This window comes from Nelusetta ayraudi, unplaced genomic scaffold (assembly GCF_046127955.1).
Source record: "Nelusetta ayraudi isolate G7.1 ecotype Tasmania unplaced genomic scaffold, CSIRO-AGI_Nayr_v1 ptg000042l, whole genome shotgun sequence".
NCBI classification, from domain to species: domain Eukaryota; kingdom Metazoa; phylum Chordata; class Actinopteri; order Tetraodontiformes; family Monacanthidae; genus Nelusetta; species Nelusetta ayraudi.
Genome location: NW_027466092.1, coordinates 5,507,388 through 5,527,088, shown reverse-complemented (window position 1 = coordinate 5,527,088; position 19,701 = coordinate 5,507,388). Strand labels below are relative to the sequence as shown.

General features: G+C 39.4%; 5 protein-coding genes and 2 non-coding genes across 7 annotated transcripts; 2 read left to right on the top strand and 5 right to left on the bottom strand.

Annotated features, from left to right (window-relative positions):
• Positions 1-1,219: 1,219 nt before the first annotated feature.
• Positions 1,220-1,313, bottom strand: trnai-uau (transfer RNA isoleucine (anticodon UAU)). The gene is made up of 2 exons: positions 1,276-1,313; positions 1,220-1,255 (listed from the first exon to the last, which is right to left on the bottom strand). It is a non-coding gene; the product is annotated as a tRNA-Ile (tRNA).
• A 673-nt stretch (positions 1,314-1,986) lies between these two features.
• Positions 1,987-5,025, top strand: hbae4 (hemoglobin alpha embryonic-4). Its single transcript, XM_076033870.1, has 3 exons — positions 1,987-2,339; positions 4,198-4,402; positions 4,635-5,025. Exons 1-3 carry the CDS (start codon positions 2,248-2,250, stop codon positions 4,761-4,763), a joined length of 426 nt encoding a protein of 141 aa, XP_075889985.1. The 5' UTR covers positions 1,987-2,247; the 3' UTR covers positions 4,764-5,025.
• Positions 3,101-3,194, bottom strand: trnai-uau (transfer RNA isoleucine (anticodon UAU)). Its single transcript has 2 exons — positions 3,157-3,194; positions 3,101-3,136 (listed from the first exon to the last, which is right to left on the bottom strand). It is a non-coding gene; the product is annotated as a tRNA-Ile (tRNA).
• A 2,223-nt stretch (positions 5,026-7,248) lies between the features above and the next one.
• LOC142893363 (hemoglobin subunit beta-1-like) lies at positions 7,249-8,007 on the bottom strand. Its single transcript, XM_076033868.1, has 3 exons — positions 7,850-8,007; positions 7,532-7,754; positions 7,249-7,436 (listed from the first exon to the last, which is right to left on the bottom strand). The coding sequence occupies exons 1-3, from the start codon at positions 7,939-7,941 to the stop codon at positions 7,308-7,310; spliced, it is 444 nt and encodes a 147-aa protein (XP_075889983.1). The 5' UTR covers positions 7,942-8,007; the 3' UTR covers positions 7,249-7,307.
• Positions 8,008-10,512: 2,505 nt separating this feature from the next.
• LOC142893360 (hemoglobin subunit alpha-like) lies at positions 10,513-11,413 on the top strand. The gene is made up of 3 exons (XM_076033866.1): positions 10,513-10,672; positions 10,907-11,114; positions 11,206-11,413. The coding sequence occupies exons 1-3, from the start codon at positions 10,578-10,580 to the stop codon at positions 11,332-11,334; spliced, it is 432 nt and encodes a 143-aa protein (XP_075889981.1). The 5' UTR covers positions 10,513-10,577; the 3' UTR covers positions 11,335-11,413.
• A 136-nt stretch (positions 11,414-11,549) lies between these two features.
• Positions 11,550-15,711, bottom strand: LOC142893358 (aquaporin-8-like). Its single transcript, XM_076033864.1, has 5 exons — positions 15,330-15,711; positions 13,632-13,758; positions 13,326-13,540; positions 11,971-12,105; positions 11,550-11,842 (listed from the first exon to the last, which is right to left on the bottom strand). Exons 1-5 carry the CDS (start codon positions 15,569-15,571, stop codon positions 11,797-11,799), a joined length of 765 nt encoding a protein of 254 aa, XP_075889979.1. The 5' UTR covers positions 15,572-15,711; the 3' UTR covers positions 11,550-11,796.
• A 2,398-nt stretch (positions 15,712-18,109) lies between these two features.
• Positions 18,110-19,257, bottom strand: cox19 (cytochrome c oxidase assembly factor COX19). The gene is made up of 3 exons (XM_076033838.1): positions 19,067-19,257; positions 18,472-18,583; positions 18,110-18,368 (listed from the first exon to the last, which is right to left on the bottom strand). The coding sequence occupies exons 1-3, from the start codon at positions 19,146-19,148 to the stop codon at positions 18,275-18,277; spliced, it is 288 nt and encodes a 95-aa protein (XP_075889953.1). The 5' UTR covers positions 19,149-19,257; the 3' UTR covers positions 18,110-18,274.
• Positions 19,258-19,701: the final 444 nt, after the last annotated feature.

Here is a 19,701-nt window from a genome sequence, read left to right as displayed (position 1 = left end):
CCCCAGCGAGCCGGTTTTACTGATGGTAAAATGTATTGTTTAAGCTTCATCTTGTCAATGTAAAAGATATAAATGCAGCAGCAGTGTATGCGTTTAGTTCAGTGGTTCTCAAACTTTCTCTGCCACGCCCCACCTTGGAGGAAGACATTTTTTCAAGCCCCCCACCCAGACAAAATGGTGACAAAATAGGTTTTTTCAACTTCACTGAAACAACAACATGAAAAAAAAGAACATTCCTCTCACCAGCTTTACGCATTTCTGTTGTGCAAATAATGTTTTACCTTTGGCACACCACTTTTTGTGATATCAAAACCAACATTCTTTTTTATCATGAACATTCATTTCACATTCATTTCACTTTTCTCTTCATTTATGAAATAATTTATTTTGTACAAATAAACAACTTTAGCAAATCATTCTTTGTGACATCAAATCCTGAACATTACTTTTTAAACAAGAATACTCCTTTCACTTTTCTGCTGTGCAAATAACTTTTTTTGGTAAACCACTTTTGTAACATCCACCATCCTGGCTTCCCTGTGAAACAACACAGCTTTATGTTGTGGTACCATCTCCTCACAAAGTGCACGGAATAGCAGCGCTTTCCAAGAGTACCGAAATGCAGGGACATGGGCGCCGCCATTACTCCAACCCCCTGACTCAACACCGGAACTCTACGCCGGAAGTTAGTTGATCTTTTTTTTTTTAAATGTATTTTTCAATAATTGCGCAAAACAGTACAAAAAAAAACAAAAAAACAATAGCAACAAAAACTATCACCAGGGGGTTGCATACATAAAAGTATTTTTACGGTTTGCACGATAAAAGATAATTGTAGAAGGCAGATAGATTCAGGGTCTTGATAGCTTTTATGTTACTATTATTTTTCAAATTGTTTTAATATACGGTTGGACATCGTTCTCAAATGTAAGAAAAAGGGTTTTAATACATTTTTTAAAAGAAAGGGTAAAATCAGGTTCAATATAAGAGAAAATCAAATTATAGACATCTACTCAGCGAAGTTAAGTTAAAAGTAATTTAAAAGTAAATGCCCTATTGTTTTTGGGGGGGTTTTTTGTACTGTTTTGCGCAATTATTGAAAAATACATTTAAAAAAAAAAAAATCAACTAACTTCCAGCGTTGAGTCCCGGTGTTGGAGTAATGGCGGCGCCCATTTCGGTGCCTCTCCCTTTGTTACTGCTGATTCTAAAACAGCTGTGCTCCAGGTGAGGCTCGAACTCACAACCTCGGCATTGCTTCGCAAGTCACTGTCTTATAAGTACCGCGCGCTGACCGATTGCGCCACTGGAGCTCCTACTGGCCACAACAATCCAAAGCTTGATGCAGGAAGAGAAACAAGCGAGGACTGTTTAGTTGTAAAGGAATCTTGAATGTTTTGATGGCCATCAAATACAGTATGTATTATCATATTACTACTCAACAACAAAGAACACTGGCCACCTCCTGAATTCTTCTTTTCGTCCCTGTCAAATATTTGTCCATCATGTGTACCTGAGCAGCGTTTTTCTTAGCTACAACCTGAACACTTTTTGTTCATTGTTCTGACGTGAAAACATTATTTCTTCCGGGCGCCCCGTCTCCCTCCTGCCCGGTGTTTTACAATTTTTTGCAGTATTATTAAGTCACAATGGTAGAAATTGCACTGTTGATGTGGCTGAAACAGAGAGCTTAAGCAATGCGGCGCTTTTAAAAACAAAGCTTTGATTTGACAAGAGTGGATTCTTGGTTATGTGGCTGTGTGTCATTGTCATGCAGCGTTATAAAGAAGAAATCAACTTGGAATTGTTTGGAAAAAAAGAGCAAACTGGTTGTTGTTTGTTATTATTATTGTTGTTGTTGTTGGTGTTGGTGATGGTGGTGTTAAACACAACCAGGAAACTCCCACAGGACCATAATCCCACAAGCCACCAGCACTTTGGTCAACCACATCCACTGTGACGCACATGCAGCAGGCGATAATGCGGCGACGCAGGGTCTCCACCCTGCTGTGTCTGCACTTTGATAACAGCCGAGGAAGAAATAGCCATCACAACACTTCACACAGACGCAATTGACCCCACTACATCACCTGTATTCCACAGTTTAGTTTGCTCAAGTGCTAGAGCAGAGATTTACTTAATTCCTTCATTTTCATTTTTTTTTTTTTCTCAAAATTGTTGACTGACACCTGCTGGCTGCATGTCACTCGTCTGCTGTGAATTCAAGCTTTAAGAAGTTGTGCTGCAATGCTCAAAGACAAGGAGAAGGTTTTGATTGCAGAATTATGGACACGACTGATCCCAAAGGCAGAAGACATTGGCTCAGAGGCACTTCTTAGGTAGGTTCATTCATTTGAAGATATTCATTCGATATGCAGTTTAGTCCGTAGTCAGTAAATTGAGTGTCTTTAAAAGTTTAGGGGCTTCAACATCAACATCCTCTCCCTCCTTCATGCCCAGCTTGGTTGATGACCTGTTTTGATTTGCATGTTCGATAACCCTTTTCAGTGTGATTATGTATAAAGCAAAAGCACTATCACATTATTGAAAGCAATTGTTTTGGTCACATGAATTCTGGTCAGAATCATCCCTTAAAGCGTATAGAGCCACAGATGGGAAATGGAATTTAAGACAGAGTCTTAGAGAAGAGACAGAAGCCCTGAGGCCGATGATGATGATGATGATGATGATGATAATGATGATTATTTTGACTCAGAAGACTCAAGAGTTATCCAATCTTATGCAAAACTCACTGCACCAATGTTTTGGTTTTTTTTTTGTTTTTTTAACAATATCACAAGAATCTAGCCTATCTACCCAGAAATATGAGTCCATGATCAAAGACCATCTTTTAGATTCTGCGCATTTATCATCTGTTATCTTTTTTCTTTAAAAATCACCTTATAATTTTTATCCCATCTGCATTTATATAATCTCTGTGAATAAGGTGTTTTAAACTCTACGTGTTGCCATCAGTACATTTGCCCAAATATACAACTCATTATATTCCACGTACGATTGACAGGCATACTTATGCTAAGTGAATATAGTCAGAGTTTGACTGAAGAGCCAATGGTAGAAAGTGCTTTAAAAAACTTTGTGCTCCAGGTGAGGCTCGAACTCACAACCTCGGCATGGCTTTGCAGGTAACTGTCATATAAGTACCGCGCGCTGACCGATTGCGCCACTGGAGCACAGGAACTGTGAGCCACAAAACTCTTGTTCTCACAAACCACTGCCTTGTCTAGATGGTACTCTTATTTAGGCCAAATTTTAATATGACAATGGCTCTGCTTTTTTTTTAAATGGTCAATCTTGACAAATAAAAAGATCCTGGTAAATATGACTGAGAGGTTTCTTCCCACAGCTGTTTTTTAACTGCAGTAATAATCAAAATACTCAGACATGGCATGTTACCTCAACAGTGCAATTTCTACTAATTTGACTTTAAAATGATGCATAAAATGGTGTAAGATATTATTGGTATAGGTTTCAAACTTAGTATATTCCTCTCATTCATCAGTGATTTGTTTTATTTCAGACGCAAACAAACAAAAAACTTTTTTTCTGTGACAAATCAGGCTTAAACAAAAGATTTTACCATATCCATACCCCACTGGTTTAATATTTCAAAATCATTATTTCTAAAGTGGAGCATTATTGAAATGTTGAAATAACTGTAATAAAGCCTCCACACATCTGTCTCTGTTGTATTTATTGTGTAGAATTAATTCTGCTATTACATTCACGTCGGCGAAGCTGCTCTGACTAGTCTGCATATTCAACATACAGTAGAAATCAGTGATAACCATACCTATGCAAAGTAAAAACAGTCGGGAGTTCACCTTCTGGCTGAGTGACCAACAGGGACAATAAGTAGCCACAAATGGTTCTTATTCTAACAAACCACTGAAATAAACCAGAAGCATTTGTTCCTCACAAATCCTTGGAAAGTAGAACTTGTGCTTTTTAACGGTTAAGTGACCAACAGGAACAATGAGAAGCTACTTTCAAAATATGGTGCCCCAGGTGAGGCGCAAACTCACAACCTCGGCATGGCTTGGCAGGTTACTTTCATTTAAGTGAGTACCTGGAGCACAGGATTTGGTTCTTGTTCTAACAGACTACTGACACAAGACAGAATCATGCATTGTACTGCATGGTCCAGCAATCTCTGTGTCTCTTTTCTTCCTGCAGAATGTTCACCTCCTACCCAGGCAGCAAGACCTACTTCTCCCACATTGACATCAGCCCTTGCTCACCCCACCTGCTGTCCCATGGGAGGAAGATCGTACTGGCCATAGCAGAAGGAGCCCAAGACATCAGCCAGCTAGCCGTCAGTCTGGAGCCCCTGCAGACCCTGCACGCCTACACGCTAAGAATTCACCCCTGCAACTTCAAGGTACCTGTAAAGCAGGGCCAGCACTCATGAATCACACTATGATAGGAGTGGGTAACTCAAACATGAATATTTTTCATTTTAAAATATACTTTTAATTGAACAACTTGTTTCCAATTGTTCATCCTGTTTAAAATGAATGTTCTGAATCGCGGATTGGGAAGCACCTATTTGGTTTTCATTCATTTCCAAAGTCACACCCTGCTGGAATAAACAACTGTTGCTCTCCCTGCAGCTGTTCTCTCACTGTATGCTCGTCACCTTGGCCTGTAACTTGGGCGAAGAATTCACGCCAGTGGCCCACGCAGCAGTGGACAAATACCTGTCAGCTTTTGCAGCGGTGCTCGCCGAGAAGTTCAGATGAAGTCCGAGATGCGTGACTGCAGAGAATTATTTTGGTACAATATGTGAAGAGATGTTAATAAGTTTGTGGTCATTTTAATGTACTGTTTTGTAATAATAAAAGTGTGAAAAAACATTTTTCTTATTTTGGAATTGTTGAATTTCTTCTACATATTTTACATTTTGGATATAAATGATCAAACTATTGTAATTAATAATGTGTGAATATCAGCCTCTAAATGTATATTTAAAATGTGTTTGATTAAACTACTTCTTACTTGTTAGTGTTTGAGTGTTTTCCAGCAAGACGTATGTGTCATTACTTTTGCAAACTAGAGATCTTTAGAGAGATGGTTGAATATTTTGGCAAATTTTGCCTGTTGTCATAATCCCTAAAGTCATATAGTCTGACAGTGTTGGTACATTCACTTTAATTACCAGTGTTAAGGTGTGACTTGACTTGAGTTTTAATAGAGGGAGTTTTACCGCTCACCTCATTTTAGCCGATTTCCAAGGCTGCACCGCTACTATCCTTTGCGTACTTGTGTATCCCATGATGCTTTGCGTGCTGCTGCAAAGAATCGTGCGATCCTGGGAATTCAGCTGAAATTAGCGGCATGTACTGGTAAAGACACAACATATAAATTTAAGTATTGAAATGGGAGGCGGGGTTTGGTCCGTCCTTCTAGGCTGGGTCCTCGAAGAACGCTTCCTTCAGACAGAGGACACTCCGTTCGAAGGGCGCAGACCCTGAATTGAGACACAGCCCTGGTTTCTGGTGGTTCCTGGGTAAACTCTTTGCTTCCAGGGCTACAATGGGTTCTAAAATTTGACAGAGGGGTCGGGACAGGAGCAGATGGATGGTGTTTTGGCGACCCACCTATAGGAGAAAAAACATATAATGGGATATGTAGAAAACATGTGGTTCAATACAGTGTATCAATTGAAAATGAGCAATGAAGTGTTAAAGCAATATCTGTCTTTGAAGCCTCACGTTATTTAGCTCTTTATTAAAATGACTCTTAAAACACTGGGGGAAAAAATGGATGAAATACAGTCATTTTATCACTTCCTTACTATTGGTAAAATTTCTTCAACTTCAGTGGACCGGATTAAAAAAAAACTTAATGGGCCGCATAGAGCCTGAGTTTGCCCATGCATGCCTACCCTTCTAATTTGCCGTAGTATCCTTTGCCGTAGTATATAAACAAAATTCATGGGTGGACATATAGATATTCATTTTGCCATGCATTGGTCTTGCAACAATCTGTGTCACTATGTTCTGAAAGAACTGAAATAGGTCATTTCAAACAGCTGTCACATCTGTTCATTTGAACAAGCCATAGCTGCTAGCTAGAGCAACATTAAATTCCACGACTTCCGTTTTCTTTAAAGGAGTCTGTTGATTGGTTGGCCGTGACTCGCGCCCTCCCACTGTTATGGACGCTGTGTAAGGAGCTGTCTGTAGTGCTGGAAGTGATCAGCAACAAGTTCTGCGGCAAACTTTCGGTCAGCTGTAACTGGCACTGAATGACGTCGCATGGACAGCGCATGAGTATTTTGTGGCTGCGGTTTATTCACTGAGCCGTGGAGTTTCTCACAAATTGGTTTCTATGTTTTGAAAGAAGGAGAGGGAAGTCACGATGTCAAGTAAAACATCATTAGACCCACTGTTGCCGTTTCATCCGTTTGATTTGCAATGTAGCAAAAACTAAACGGAAATAATCACATATCGGATTATAAAAATAAAATTATTATTATTATTATTATTATTATTATTATTATTATTATTATTATTATGTAATAATAATAATAATTATTATTATTATTAGTAGTAGTAGTAGTAGTAGTAATAATATTAATATTATTATTATTATTATTATTATTATTATTATTATTATTATTATGTAATAATAATAATAATAATAATAATAATAAATAATAAATAATAATGATAATAAATAATAATGTTTATTTTAGCTCCAATTGCCTATCCCCTGGGGGGGAAAAAAAAAAATCTAAATTCTTTAAACATTTTAACTTTTCGGCAGTGCCTTGACAAGCTTGAGAGTGACTTTTCAGTTCGTCTCATTCATCAGGGCATTTTAATTTGTAGGAAGGTTTTAAGTCTGTATGTTGACCATATCTGCACACAGTGATATAGAAGACAATGCGCAACGACGAGTAGCAGTAAAGTTAAGCTGCTGGATGACTTAAACATTGTTTGGTAAAGAGAGAGACAGAGAGAGAGAGAGAGAGAGAGAGAGAGAGAGAGAGAGAGAGAGAGAGAGAGAGAGAGAGCTCTTGTTTATTTTTACACATTCGCCAACCACTTCCATGGTTGTGCAGATGGAGAATACGTTTACCCCAACATTGAAATCCCCTTCAGCGTTTTTAGACTTCTCATTTCCCGTCGTTAGTTTTTGTTTTTGTTTTTGCCAACATACTCTACTTATATGACCTTAAACATGATATAACTCGCGCACATGAAGGAGAAAGAGTCCTGCTTTGCTTTAGTGAGTTTTTTATTTCATTGCTGAGTAGACATGCAAAATGTCTGTTTAGTTTAGTGGTACTGCCTTCCCAGAGCAGACACGACGACGGCCAAGAACTTCTGGAAGGTGGCCTGGACCTCAGGAGTGAACTTGTTGCCCATCTTGGCGGCGACGACGACGGTCAGGCAGTCAGACAGCAGCTGTTGGCGAAGAAAGGGGGGACGGGGTGCAAATTAGAACGCGAACCGTCTTGATCATTTTTGATATGTTTAGTGTGTTCGTTGTTGTTGCTTACTTTGAAGTTGTCGGGGTCGATGTGCAGCTCCTCGGAGTGCTTGATACTGAGCTCAGCGTAGGTTTCCTTGATGTTGTCCATGTTCTTCACAGCCCGGTCCAAACCGTGCAGCACCTTGATTCCGTGGTTTGCAATCATGGGGTTGTTCTTGATGGCCTCAGCATTGTACAGGTTGCCGAAAGCGCCGAAGTACCTCTGGGTCCAGGGGTAAACGATCAGGCACCTTTACAAATGATGAGGAGATGAGGACAGCCAAGTTAATTACAACGCTTTGCACCCTTTGACCCATGATTCTCAACGGAAGCCACTCGGATATACCTGCTCAGAGCCTTGGGGCCGACGTCATCATAGTCCAAGGTGGAGAAGATGCTGTTGATGATGGCACGCTCGTCGTCAGTCCAGTCAACCATGGCTGCTTTTTAGTTTGCGTTCAGGCTTTAGCGAGAAAAAGGCTGAATGGCTGTTCGACTCGAGGCCTCGTCTATTTAATTGCGGCCGAGACAACCCCCGCCCAAGGAGAGGTCAGCTGCCATTGGCTGAAGATGAGGCGTGTGAGATAAGCCTCGGACTGCCGCAGAAGTTTCCAGAACCTTCTGCCATTTGCACCAGCAGCATCCATTTATTTTTCTAAAAGAAATAATAATAATGCATGTCTAAAATAATAATAAAAATAAATAAATAAATAAAAATCACCAAGTTCATAATAAAACATTAAGTGGAATCAAACGGGTAACTTTAGCACAGGATTGGGTGACAAAAGTCTGAATCTCCAGCTAAATGTCGTCACGTGTTGCTCTTGTCTAATTTAATCATGTTTAAATGAACTCCTTCGAACACAGCACGGAAGTAAAGACTCAATTCAAGATGTGGAGAATTGAAGATTCGAAATAAAACAATCTGTCTCGACTCACAACAGTTATCACGTTTGTGCAAATATGATGGAAAGGTCTTCTGACACAGCCATTGTGTTATCTGGGCAGCCACACTGGCGTTATCTACAACAGCGCCCCCTGCCCCACCCTCGCCCACGCTGCCAACATTCACATACACTTCGATTCAGAAAATACATGAGCTCGGCGATTAAAAAAAAAATAATAAAAAAAATGCATCATCACGCAAAAGTCCTCATTACGGAGTGGATGTGAGTTTTGGAGTTGAACTAGGGATTTATTACAGTTAATATTGTAACTGTTCTGTGCTGTCTGCGTCCTCTTTACATGAGCCTTAACTGTTTCCCTTTAATCAAACGCACAACATAATTTGCTCTGATAATAATAATAATAATAATAATAATAATAATAATAATAATAAACTCGTGAAACCTCCCTATTGATTATATTTTTGCAACTTTCATTAAACATATACATATACATAATATAATTTTGTTTCTAAATCTTGGGGAAAATGAAATAAAATCCCTGCCACTTCGTTTCATTCCTTGCTTTCGGTGGGAACGAGTGGCAGTCAGGCCGTCGTGCTGCGCATGTGAAGAGGAAGCTTTATTTGTCATTTCAACACATGTAAAAAAAAAAAAAACATGAGGTGGAACGAAATTAGACACTCTGGTCCCGGTGCCACCAAGTGTAAAAAAACAAAACAAAAACAGATTAAATAACTAATTATAAAAATAGAATGTGCAAATATGGCTAAAGAGTAATATAAATTAATAATTTCCAGTAAAGGAAATTTAAAAAAAAGAAAAGGGAGAATTAGATAACACAACACCAGCACAACAAATAACATCACAAAATGAGGTAGTGTGCAAAGTAAAAGTGATAACAAGAACAGTAAAAGTGACGAGAGCAGTATATATGTTGTCTGTAGGTGTCGAGGGTTGGAGTTGGGAGGAAGGGGGGAGAACGGAGTGTGTGCGGGGTGAGTGGGGTCTCGGGCATCTGGCAGTGTAGACAACCGTGGCTGTGGGGAGGCTGCGTCCCACAGTCCTCTGTGCAGCTTTTACCACCCTCTGCAGAGCCTTCTTCTCTGCCGCCGAGCAGCTGCCATGCCACCCACTCAAAGGGCCCTGAGATAACTTCGTTACACGACGCTAAACAAATGAAACTTTAAAAAGTGACCTAATAAGGAGCGCGTCCATGGTGCATGGGTGAGGCTGGACTTTTCGCGGGGGTGAACACGCCTCATGAGCGCCGTTTTCACAAAGCACCGTCACCGTCATGCTCATCCGTCGATTTATCTATCCATCCATCTATATACAGTGTCTGTCAACGGTAATTTAATTATCATGAGAATTATTAGGGCAGTGACTTTTATTACAGTATCGCTGTTAAATGCATTTGATTTTGCTCTTTTATTGGCGATGTGGAATCTTGCAAATATAAGAAATTATAAATATATTCGAAATAGTATAATAACACAATATAATATCATTATAATAATTTTATTATTATAATTTAACGTGTATTCAAATTAAGAATTTAACTAGAAAAAAATGTAACTTATGAAAAATAATAGTATTAAATATTACAATATAATACAATTTTATGCAGTTAGGAATGAAGTAGACTAATTCTTTTATCAGGAATTATTCCCTATTTATGTTTGTTTTTGTATTTACTTTGGTTATCATTATAATTATTATTATTATTATTATTATTATTATTATTATTATTATTATTATTATTATTATTATTATTAATAATAATAATAATAATAATAATAATAATAATAACAGGACATTTCTTCTTAAATTTTACACTGAGTCCCTCTAGTGATGCTATCTCCATCCTCCGGTGACCTTAGCTGCCCGCACATCAGGCAAACCTCCACGTCACTGCGACGCGCGTGCTGCGGACCCCTGAGCCAAACCGAGCCTTGTTTTTCCGCCGATGTCCAGCATGAGGGCAGCTGATAGGCTCCCTTTGGCCTGGCACTCCGCCACTTGGCCTTCTATCAGGCCTGCGAGCAAGGTCCGATAGGAGTCTTGGCACCGCGAGCTGTGGGTGTGGCGCCAGTGCCAACTGAATTTAAGCCCAAGTTGACCGAAATTCAGCATTGGATTCAGGTGGTCACACACTGAGAAGCCGACATGAGTTTGACCGAAAAGGACAAGGCTGTTGTCAAGGCCTTCTGGGCCAAAGTCAGCAAGTCGCAAGATGCCATCGGAGCCGAGGCAATGGGCAGGTAAGTGTGACACCCATGAAGAAGACTGCCATGCTTTTTCATGACTTGCTATTAATAATTGGAATTCCGTGAGGTGCATTACATCGAAAATCTCTGCTTTTTGTTTTTGTGCGTAACAGGAACAGTAAATTGAGTGAATAAAAAATAAAACAAAGTAAACGTTTTTAGATAAATCCCAGCAAGCTGTTCCACACAATGTAATAAACCTTTGTGATTTCTTCTCCTCCACCGCAGGATGATCACCGTGTACCCCCAGACTAAGACCTACTTCTCCCACTGGCCAGATCTGGCTGTCGGCTCCACCTCCGTCAATAACCACGGGTCGAAAGTGATTAGCGGCGTCGCCTTGGCCGTGAAGTGCATCGACGATCTTGCGACTGGTCTTCTCGATCTGAGCGAGCAGCACGCCTACTCCATGCGAGTGGACCCGGCCAACTTCAAGGTGAGGAACAACCTGGGCACAGTAGTGCCGAGATTTACCTCTGAGCGCTTCCCCGATAAACTCAGCAACCGCACCCCTCTGTCCTCCTCAGATCCTGTGTCACTGCATTCTGGTGGCGGTCTCCATCATGTTCCCCAAGGACTTCTCCCCCGAGGTTCACGTCGCCTTCGACAAATTCCTGTGCGCTGTCAGCCTGTCTCTGTCCGAGAGGTACCGCTAAGCTGTGCAGCAGCTGTGCGTGGGACACGCCAAACACTTATGGTGCAAAATAAAAACAATAAACTTCATGCAGCCCCAAACCTGACACTGTGTCTTGATTTTCTCGTATCACCATAATAAATAAACCGTCAAAAATATAAAGAGGTCTTTAATAATTTATTTCAAGCAGCAGAAAAAAAAATAAAAAAAATAAATAAAATAAAATAATAATAATAATAATAATAATAATAATAATAATAATAATAATAATAACGATAATAAAATCCTGTCACGGTATCACATATACTCCACAAATATACAGCACGGCTAAACGGAACATGAATTAACAAACTACCTAAATTATTTACATACGAGTATTTGCTAATATACAATAGTTTCTTAATGGGCTCGTCGACATCACTCATTTTCTGCATGGACGCACAGTTCTGCCTCAGTCCATCTGACTTGGAAAAACAGGTCACTGTTATGATTTCATAACCACTCGCAGCCTTTCATCTCCAAGAAGAAGCCTGGAACAGGACAGAGACAATGTCAACTTCCTGATAACTCTCAGGTCACTTTTTTTTTTTTTTTTTGACTGACTGACTGACTGACAAACTGACTGAGTGCATCGCGACAGATCATCAGCCCGTCTTACCTGAGCAGAAGAGCGGCTATCAGACCACCAGCGATGGGCCCCACCCAGTAAACCCAGTGGTAGGTCCAGTAGTTAGCAAACACAGCTGGGCCGAAAGCCCGTGCAGGGTTCAAACACGCTCCAGACACATCAACACTAAAAAAAAAAAAAAAGAGAGAGAGAAGAAGAAGAAGGAGAAGACGAAGGAGAAGACGAAAAGAAAAGAAAAAAAATCATCACATTTAAAAATGACATTACATTTACTTAAAATAGCTTTAAATTATAAAATACAATTAGATTCATGTTCAAAATCTAATAAAAATTATTTCTAATTAATATTCAAATGTAGATTCTTGATCAAAATCATATAAATGAGAACTTTTTTTGTAACATTTGAATAGTTTTGTGTTTGTGTTAAAAAAACAAACAAACAAACCACAACCATGAGGCAGGAAGCTTGATAATCACCAGATCAAGGAGGTAGAGTTTGAAGGTTACATACTTGGCGTGGTGAATTATATCAAAGCTAACATGTACAACAGTGCCCCCTTGTTTTTTTTTTTGTTTTTTTTTAATCTGACAGAAATTTAAGTGTGTTCTGGACTTGGGAAAGAAGAATACTGACCTATAAATTCACTTAGAACCTAAAGAGATCTAAGACTGTACAACATACAGTCAAATAAATCTTTTGTAGAAAGATGTTTATTCGGAATCATGCATGAACGGTCCAGTGTGTGAGATTTAGTAGAATCTAATAGTCAGAAAGCTGATTGAAAACAATATTAGTGTTATTCTCTTGTTTTCTGATCTCCAATTTAATCTCTCTTTCTGGGATATCAGGGAAAAAGCATGAAACTCTGATTAGATCCATGTTCCGTGTATGTATTTTCCCCATTTTGTGCCAGAAGCTACACATTTAATTTCTGTTGACAGAACAGTAATCTGCAGGAGCTCCTTGTTATTTAACTAACGAGATTGAATCATTAACTTTTCAAGTTAACTCTTGTTACTTTGGGCATAGCAGTGCATTGCTTTGAACAGAACGTCATTAATCTATCACAATTGAAAACAATCGCCGACAAATAGACTACATTTTAAAATAACAATCTCTAAAAGTATTTAGGTAGGCTGATTTTTATTTCATTTCTCTTTGGTTGATTAGCAATAGAGATTTAGTAGAAAGTAGAAATTAAAAGACTCAAGAAGATGTATTGCACCTTAAAATTCCCACCTAGTCACTCTGTAATTTAAAATACAAATTATTTTCTTTGAATTTTTTGAGCTACTTCATGGTTGCACCCAAAGTTAGCAACGTGAATATTTGACAGTGATGTCAGCGAGAGTTAAGGATCTGACCAAGACTATTTTTGTCTCACCCTGCCAAGAGTGCTGCAGCCACAGTTAAACCCACAATGAAAGGTCCATCTGGGGTTTGGGTCTTGTTGTTAATGGCCACCAGGAGAAACACCATGATGACCATGCAGGTCATAGCCACCTCCCCAGTGATGGCATTGAAGAGCTGGCTGTCAGACTTAATGATGCTGAAGGCTCCGCCTGAGGCATTGTTGTAACGGTCTGAAGCAGTCATCATCTGTCAGAAAAATTGATGTTATATAGATGTTAAATATTTAAAAATGCTTTAAACCCAATGTTGCACGTTGTGTCGTTGGCTCGGAACAAACCTTGGCTATTCCGGCACCAAAAATTCCTCCAATCAGCTGGGAGACAATGTAAAGCCCCACCATAATGAGCTTAATGCCTCCACAGAGGTAGACGGTGACAGTGAGCGCAGGGTTGAAGTGCGAGCCACTGAGGAAGACAGGCAGCAGAGATGGGTTTAGAGAAACTCCAAGAAATGCTAACTGTCTTGTGCTTTCTCAGATTTGATCCTCCAGCAGAGCAACCTCATATGATGAACTACCTTGAGGTGATCTCAGATGGTGGAAAAGGCATCTGCCCAACAAAGTTGTCAGTAAAGAAGAAGAAGAAGAAGGAAGAATCAAGAATGTCCTCCAAGACATCAGAAATGGGCTTTCAGAACTGTGTGTTTTAGTCTAATGTGTGAAGAGTACAGCGAGGCCAAGAAAGTCTCAGTCGAATCACTACATCTCAAATTTAAGTCGAGTCTCAAGTCACCAAGTTAAGTCAAGTCCTGACCAAGATCGAACTGAGACACAACAAGAGCAGTGCACTTGTTGCTATTACTGGAAGTCTGCAAAGCTCAAGTGCTGGGCACTTTACAAATTTGAGTCATAGTCAGCTGAACAAGAATCCAGCACTTGTCAATATGTCCCAAAGGGTTTCAACATTATGTCTGTTATTTTTGAAACCTTCACTTTTGCAAAATGGCAGACACAAGAAATACAAGAGAAGGTACAACAAGTTGAGATGTGACAATTGCGAGTGAAACCGTTTGAACGGCTCTCTGAAGGGAATTATGTTGAGTTGTCTACAGCATGATCCGTTGACATGAACACATCTGTGAAGAGTGTGATCGTGCCTGAGTTACACAAGACTGGAGAGGAGCCAGATTACAACTTTATCAGGGAGGATGAGTTATTAGCTATCAGTCATTGTTCCTTGATAAAAACAAGTTATCACAGGTTAACTTCTAAAGAACGTACTCATATCACAATGAGCCATTCTTTTGAGCTGTGCTGAACTTACAACTCCAAGAACCAGAAAAACTCAGAATCTGCCGCCACAAGTCAGTATAAAGAGCAAAAACATCATAGAATGGCTCCAGGCCATAGTTGTCGGCTACGAAAACTATATATATTGTATTTGTGGCACTGAAAACACAAATACAAAACAAATTAAGAATTCAAATTTGAAATAAAATAGCATTTATAGTGTGACATTAAAGTTGTATATGGCTGTTATATTTGACTGTTTTTTTTGACTGAAGGCATGTATTATTAACTAAAAATCTATTAATTATTGCTTGCTGATAAGGGTGAAGGTGGGGTGGACCATCACAGGGCCACACAGATAGACAAACAACCATGCAACCATGTTTGCTTACATTCACACCAAGGAACATTTTAGTTGCCAAACACAGTGAAAAACAAAACAAAAGAACAAACTGCCTCCTGGAATTACCAGCATTGGGCTTTGAGTTCCATGGTGTGAAAAGGCGTTGTTAACAAACCATCATCATCAGTCAGTACTGAACACGTCCAAGTCTAAGTCTGAGCCAATGCCCGAGTCCAATTCCTGAAAATTAGAGCTCAGTTCCTATCTTGAGTCATGAATTCTACAGCACTGCAGGCTGGATCCAAATATGATATTAGGTAAATATTTCACAAAATGGGCTCTTCCATTTCCAAAGTTGGATATGCAAAGAAGAAATACACACAGCTCAGGTTCGGGGGACTCACCTCAGTGTTTTCAAGGCAGCCACCAAGGCCGCCACAATAAATCCGTTCACCAGCGCCACATGCAGCCGACCCGTCATGGGCACATTCTCAATTGAAGACACACAGGTGATGAAGACAAAGAACATGGTGCCCAGAAGCTCAGCCACGCAGGGCTGGATCAGCGTCTCGAACCGGCGGCCAGCTTTCGACACCATCTCTCCCGTCCCCGCTCCACTTCCTTTCATTTCCACTTTCTCTTCCATTGTCACTGCTCTTGCAAGGCTTTTGTTTCACCTATCTAGCTCTGCTCGTGGACAAAGTCACTGCTGTGCGCCCAGGATATTTATTATTATTACCGGCAGCTGGCTCACTGAACCTCAACTGCGTCATATACGTCATAAAAGCTGACGTTTTAAGTGCTCAGATATCCATCAAGATTCCATTCCCGCCCACCTCCCCGCAACATTTCACTTGTGACAAAAGGTTTAGGTTAGAACATAGGGGAGAAATTGTAAATGGGTTGGACGCGTTCAAATTACCTGAACGAGACTTTACACTGCTTAAGTTATTCACTGATTACTGTTACCGTTGATTACTGTCAGACTAATCAAATTAGAATGACAATGTGTAACAATATGTCCTTTGACTTTACCTAATTTTGGATTGAAGTTAATGATCATCAGAATTATTATTAGATAATAATAATAATAATAATAATAATAATAATAATAATAATAATAATGATAATAATAATAATAATAATAATAATAATAATAATAACAGTCTACTTTAGGAGAAATCCTCACTTATTATTTATGGTGTTTTGCCGCAGCACAATCAAGCTACTGTTTTCTTAACTGGCGTTTAAGGTTGATTTACTGGAACCACGCTGAGTGTTGTGCTGTCGACGACATTATTTTAGAACCATGAAATTTGTTGGCAAAAAATATTTTTTTTTAACGAGTAATGGCAAGTTGGGACATTTTGAAATTCAGATGAAATAGCTCTTTCATCTTTGACTTTCCTTGGGACAAAGTATGAGATTTATGTTTGCAAAACTCTTTCTTGAATATAGCCAAACTTAAACTTAACTACTAAAACTGAAATGTATTTATATTCAAAATCAGGCTGAACAGTGTGACTTGGTCTATAAAGAAGTGAAAGTCAAATGTTTTAATTGTGTAATAAATACAGCATATTAGTTTAGCAGTGTAGCATAGTTAGTGTTTAGTTCAAATCTAGTTTCATTTTGAATGTTCTACAGATATTCATATACATTCATAAAACCATTTGCTTGATAAACTGCATTCCCCTTCTCTTTTCACCAATACATATTTATAAATGGTGATTGTGCCCTGTGCTTGAACTTGCACTGAGCTGTTACTCATCCAATGAATGAGATGATCAATCGTATTCACTTTTATGGATTATTTCATTTATTTTAATCTTTGAATTGATTAGGGTGCACTGGTTTTACAATTATTCTCATCAAGTTTTATTGGCACACAATGTCCCTGGTCTTTTCAGTCGTAAACATTCCGTTAAGGACTTTGTCCTGAACAGTCTGAACAAATCAGGAAAGTGTGTGTATATATATGCGTCATTGCATATTGTAAACTATGTATTCATTCCCAATGGTCGACCCTCACAAAAGAACAGATAAGACAGATTTATCTTATCGCCTCACCATTGCTTCTACTTTTACTGTGGGATAATCTTAATGCATTGAAAAAGTTCCACCTCTGAACTTTGTTCTGTTGATGGTTATTTAAAAAAAAGAGCTGAAGAGAGCTGTCAGCAAAAACATCCATTCATTTGAACAGGGCTGGAGCCAAATGCTTTAAAGGAGAAGGTGTATTTATACCCTAGACAAGCTGATAAAAGTATTTTGAAAGTAATGACACAACTTAGTAATGATGGTGAGGTTTGGAGAATGAATATTTTACAGTAACAACTGAAAATAAGGTTGGTAATAAGGCCTGTTTAGCTGAAACAACCTGAGAGTAAACAGGCCGATAGAACTCGTGTCTTGGTTTTGAGAACGGTGTCAAGCCTGCTTGTAAGTGCTCTCAGTCTTGTCTCAACCTTGGTCTTGCCTTGGCCATAATGGTCTCAAGAGTATTTCAAAAACCAGGTGTGCTGGCGAAGCGTCATTATGTGTCATTCTTCAATTGCAACCAACAAGACACATCTATTTAAAAAACATGACAATGACTATTTTTTCCCCGACAACTGCCTGTGCTCTACCATCTTTTCTCTAAATCTGAGTGACTTCTCTCACATGCGTTGTGAATAACTCAAGTGAGTAAATCCATTCATTCATCTTCTATACCCGCTTATTCCTATTCAGGGTCACGGGGGTCTGCTGGAGCCTATCCCAGTTGTCTTAGGGCGAAGGCAGGGGGACACCCTGGACAAGTCGCCAGTTCATCGCAGGGCCACATAGAAACAGACAACCATTCACACTCACATGCACACCTACGGACAATTTAGAATGTTCAATTGACCTCACATGCATGTTTTTGGACTGTGGGAGGAAGCCGGAGAACCCGGAGAGCACCCACGCAGACACAGGGAGAACATGCAAACTCCACACAGAAAGGTCCCAGGCCCGGGGCCACGGAATCGAACCCACGACCTTCTTGCTGTGAGGCGGCAGCGCTAACCACTGCGCCACCGTGTCGCCTGAGTAAATCCAATGTCTGCAAATTCTGCGAGTGAATGTAAAGCTGACTGCTTGTTGTTGGTCTTGATTTGTCGATACTATACCCTTAATTAATGGAATCAAGGTACATACAGGCTCCGTTTAAATACAAAATATTTATTTACATACCAAAAGAGCATTTAAATATATTAGTAGTCATATCTTGCGTACACCAGTGGCCCTTGTGGAATCTGTGGTGATGAAACCAATACTGTTGAGCTGAGTTCATGTTAACACCATCCTTTAAGCAGCGCCCGTCAGGTCAGGGTTTGGCATCTCCTTCTGCAGGGCTTGGGGGAGGGTCTACCAGGTCCCTAAACCCCAGTTTCTCCAGAGGTTCCCTGGTCATTAGCTGACTGAAAGAAGAAACAAAACAAAAAAATAATGATACATGATTTCAGCTGTGAAACTGCATCCACAAGACACAGAAGAGGTGAAATTAGGTTCTCTTTTTCTTACTGCTCCATGCGACACTCCAGGTACTCTTTTGACTGCAGTCTGCACTGGGAGTTGTCAAAACTGTTGTCTCTCAAGCACTTCATAAACACCTCCTTAAAAGCCTTACAATCCCCTGCAACAGAGGTAAAGACATAATCATCAAATCATCAACACCTGCTGCTGTGCGTTACACACTGAAAGACTTCAAAAGCTAAAGGGTGGAAATATATCTGATACAATACACCTGCTTAAATGTACCAGACAGTGGAATCTCTAGAAATAAAAGACTAGTCTTGACTTCTTTTCATTCCACCATTTTTAAGAAAAAGTGGGCTAAAACAAAATGATTTGGAAATGGGGCCTTTGTGACATCACAAAGGGGCAAGGATACCTCACCAAGGTTTACACAGGGACTGGCAGGAGTCCCTTTTAGAAACAAGTTTTACCTTGAAGTTAAAGCCAAGGTTGTAAACAGACGGCTAAACGTGCCGATTATTATCATTATTATTATTATTATTATTATTATTATTATTATTATTATTATTACAACAGACAAAAAGTAATCTAAGAATGAATGTTACAGCGGGGACATTAAGATGTCTAGGTCTTTCCCTACCGAAATGATCCAAGGGAAACGCGCCCTTATCCGGGGCCCGAGGCTTAAAACTCTTTGCGCCGAAGTTCATAGCCGTAGACATTTTTCCTGTCTTCAAAGAATCTTGTTTTGTAAAACGTGCGACCTCACAACAACCACAACAACGTCAACTTCGTCCAGGAACGTCCGTCGTGTCGCACAAAAATGACGTTGACTCTCCGCGCCGCGCTGCTCTAGTTGAATAGACATTAGTAATCGAGCGAAGAGTTTATTTTTTATTATTATTTTTATTTTATTTTATTGCCAAGCGTTTATTATTTACCCCCTTTGCAACACAAATGAGCGTCATTCTTATCATAAATCATTTTTATCAGAAATTTATGTGATCATCACGGCATGACTGCGCAACATAAATACCTCGATACAGGAAAAGGTTCCTGGAATGCGAAGAAGTGATGAACTGTAGAACAGTAGAACACCGTGTGCAAAATAAATGTTTTAAAACAAAGAAGTGTGGTATATAAGTAGAAAATTGGATTAGAATCAAACATTCAAATACAAGATTAGTATTTCTTTCAATAGTAATATGTTATTTATATTTAGAAACAGAAATACTGGCATAGAGATAATGCATGGGCTATCTTAATATACCATAT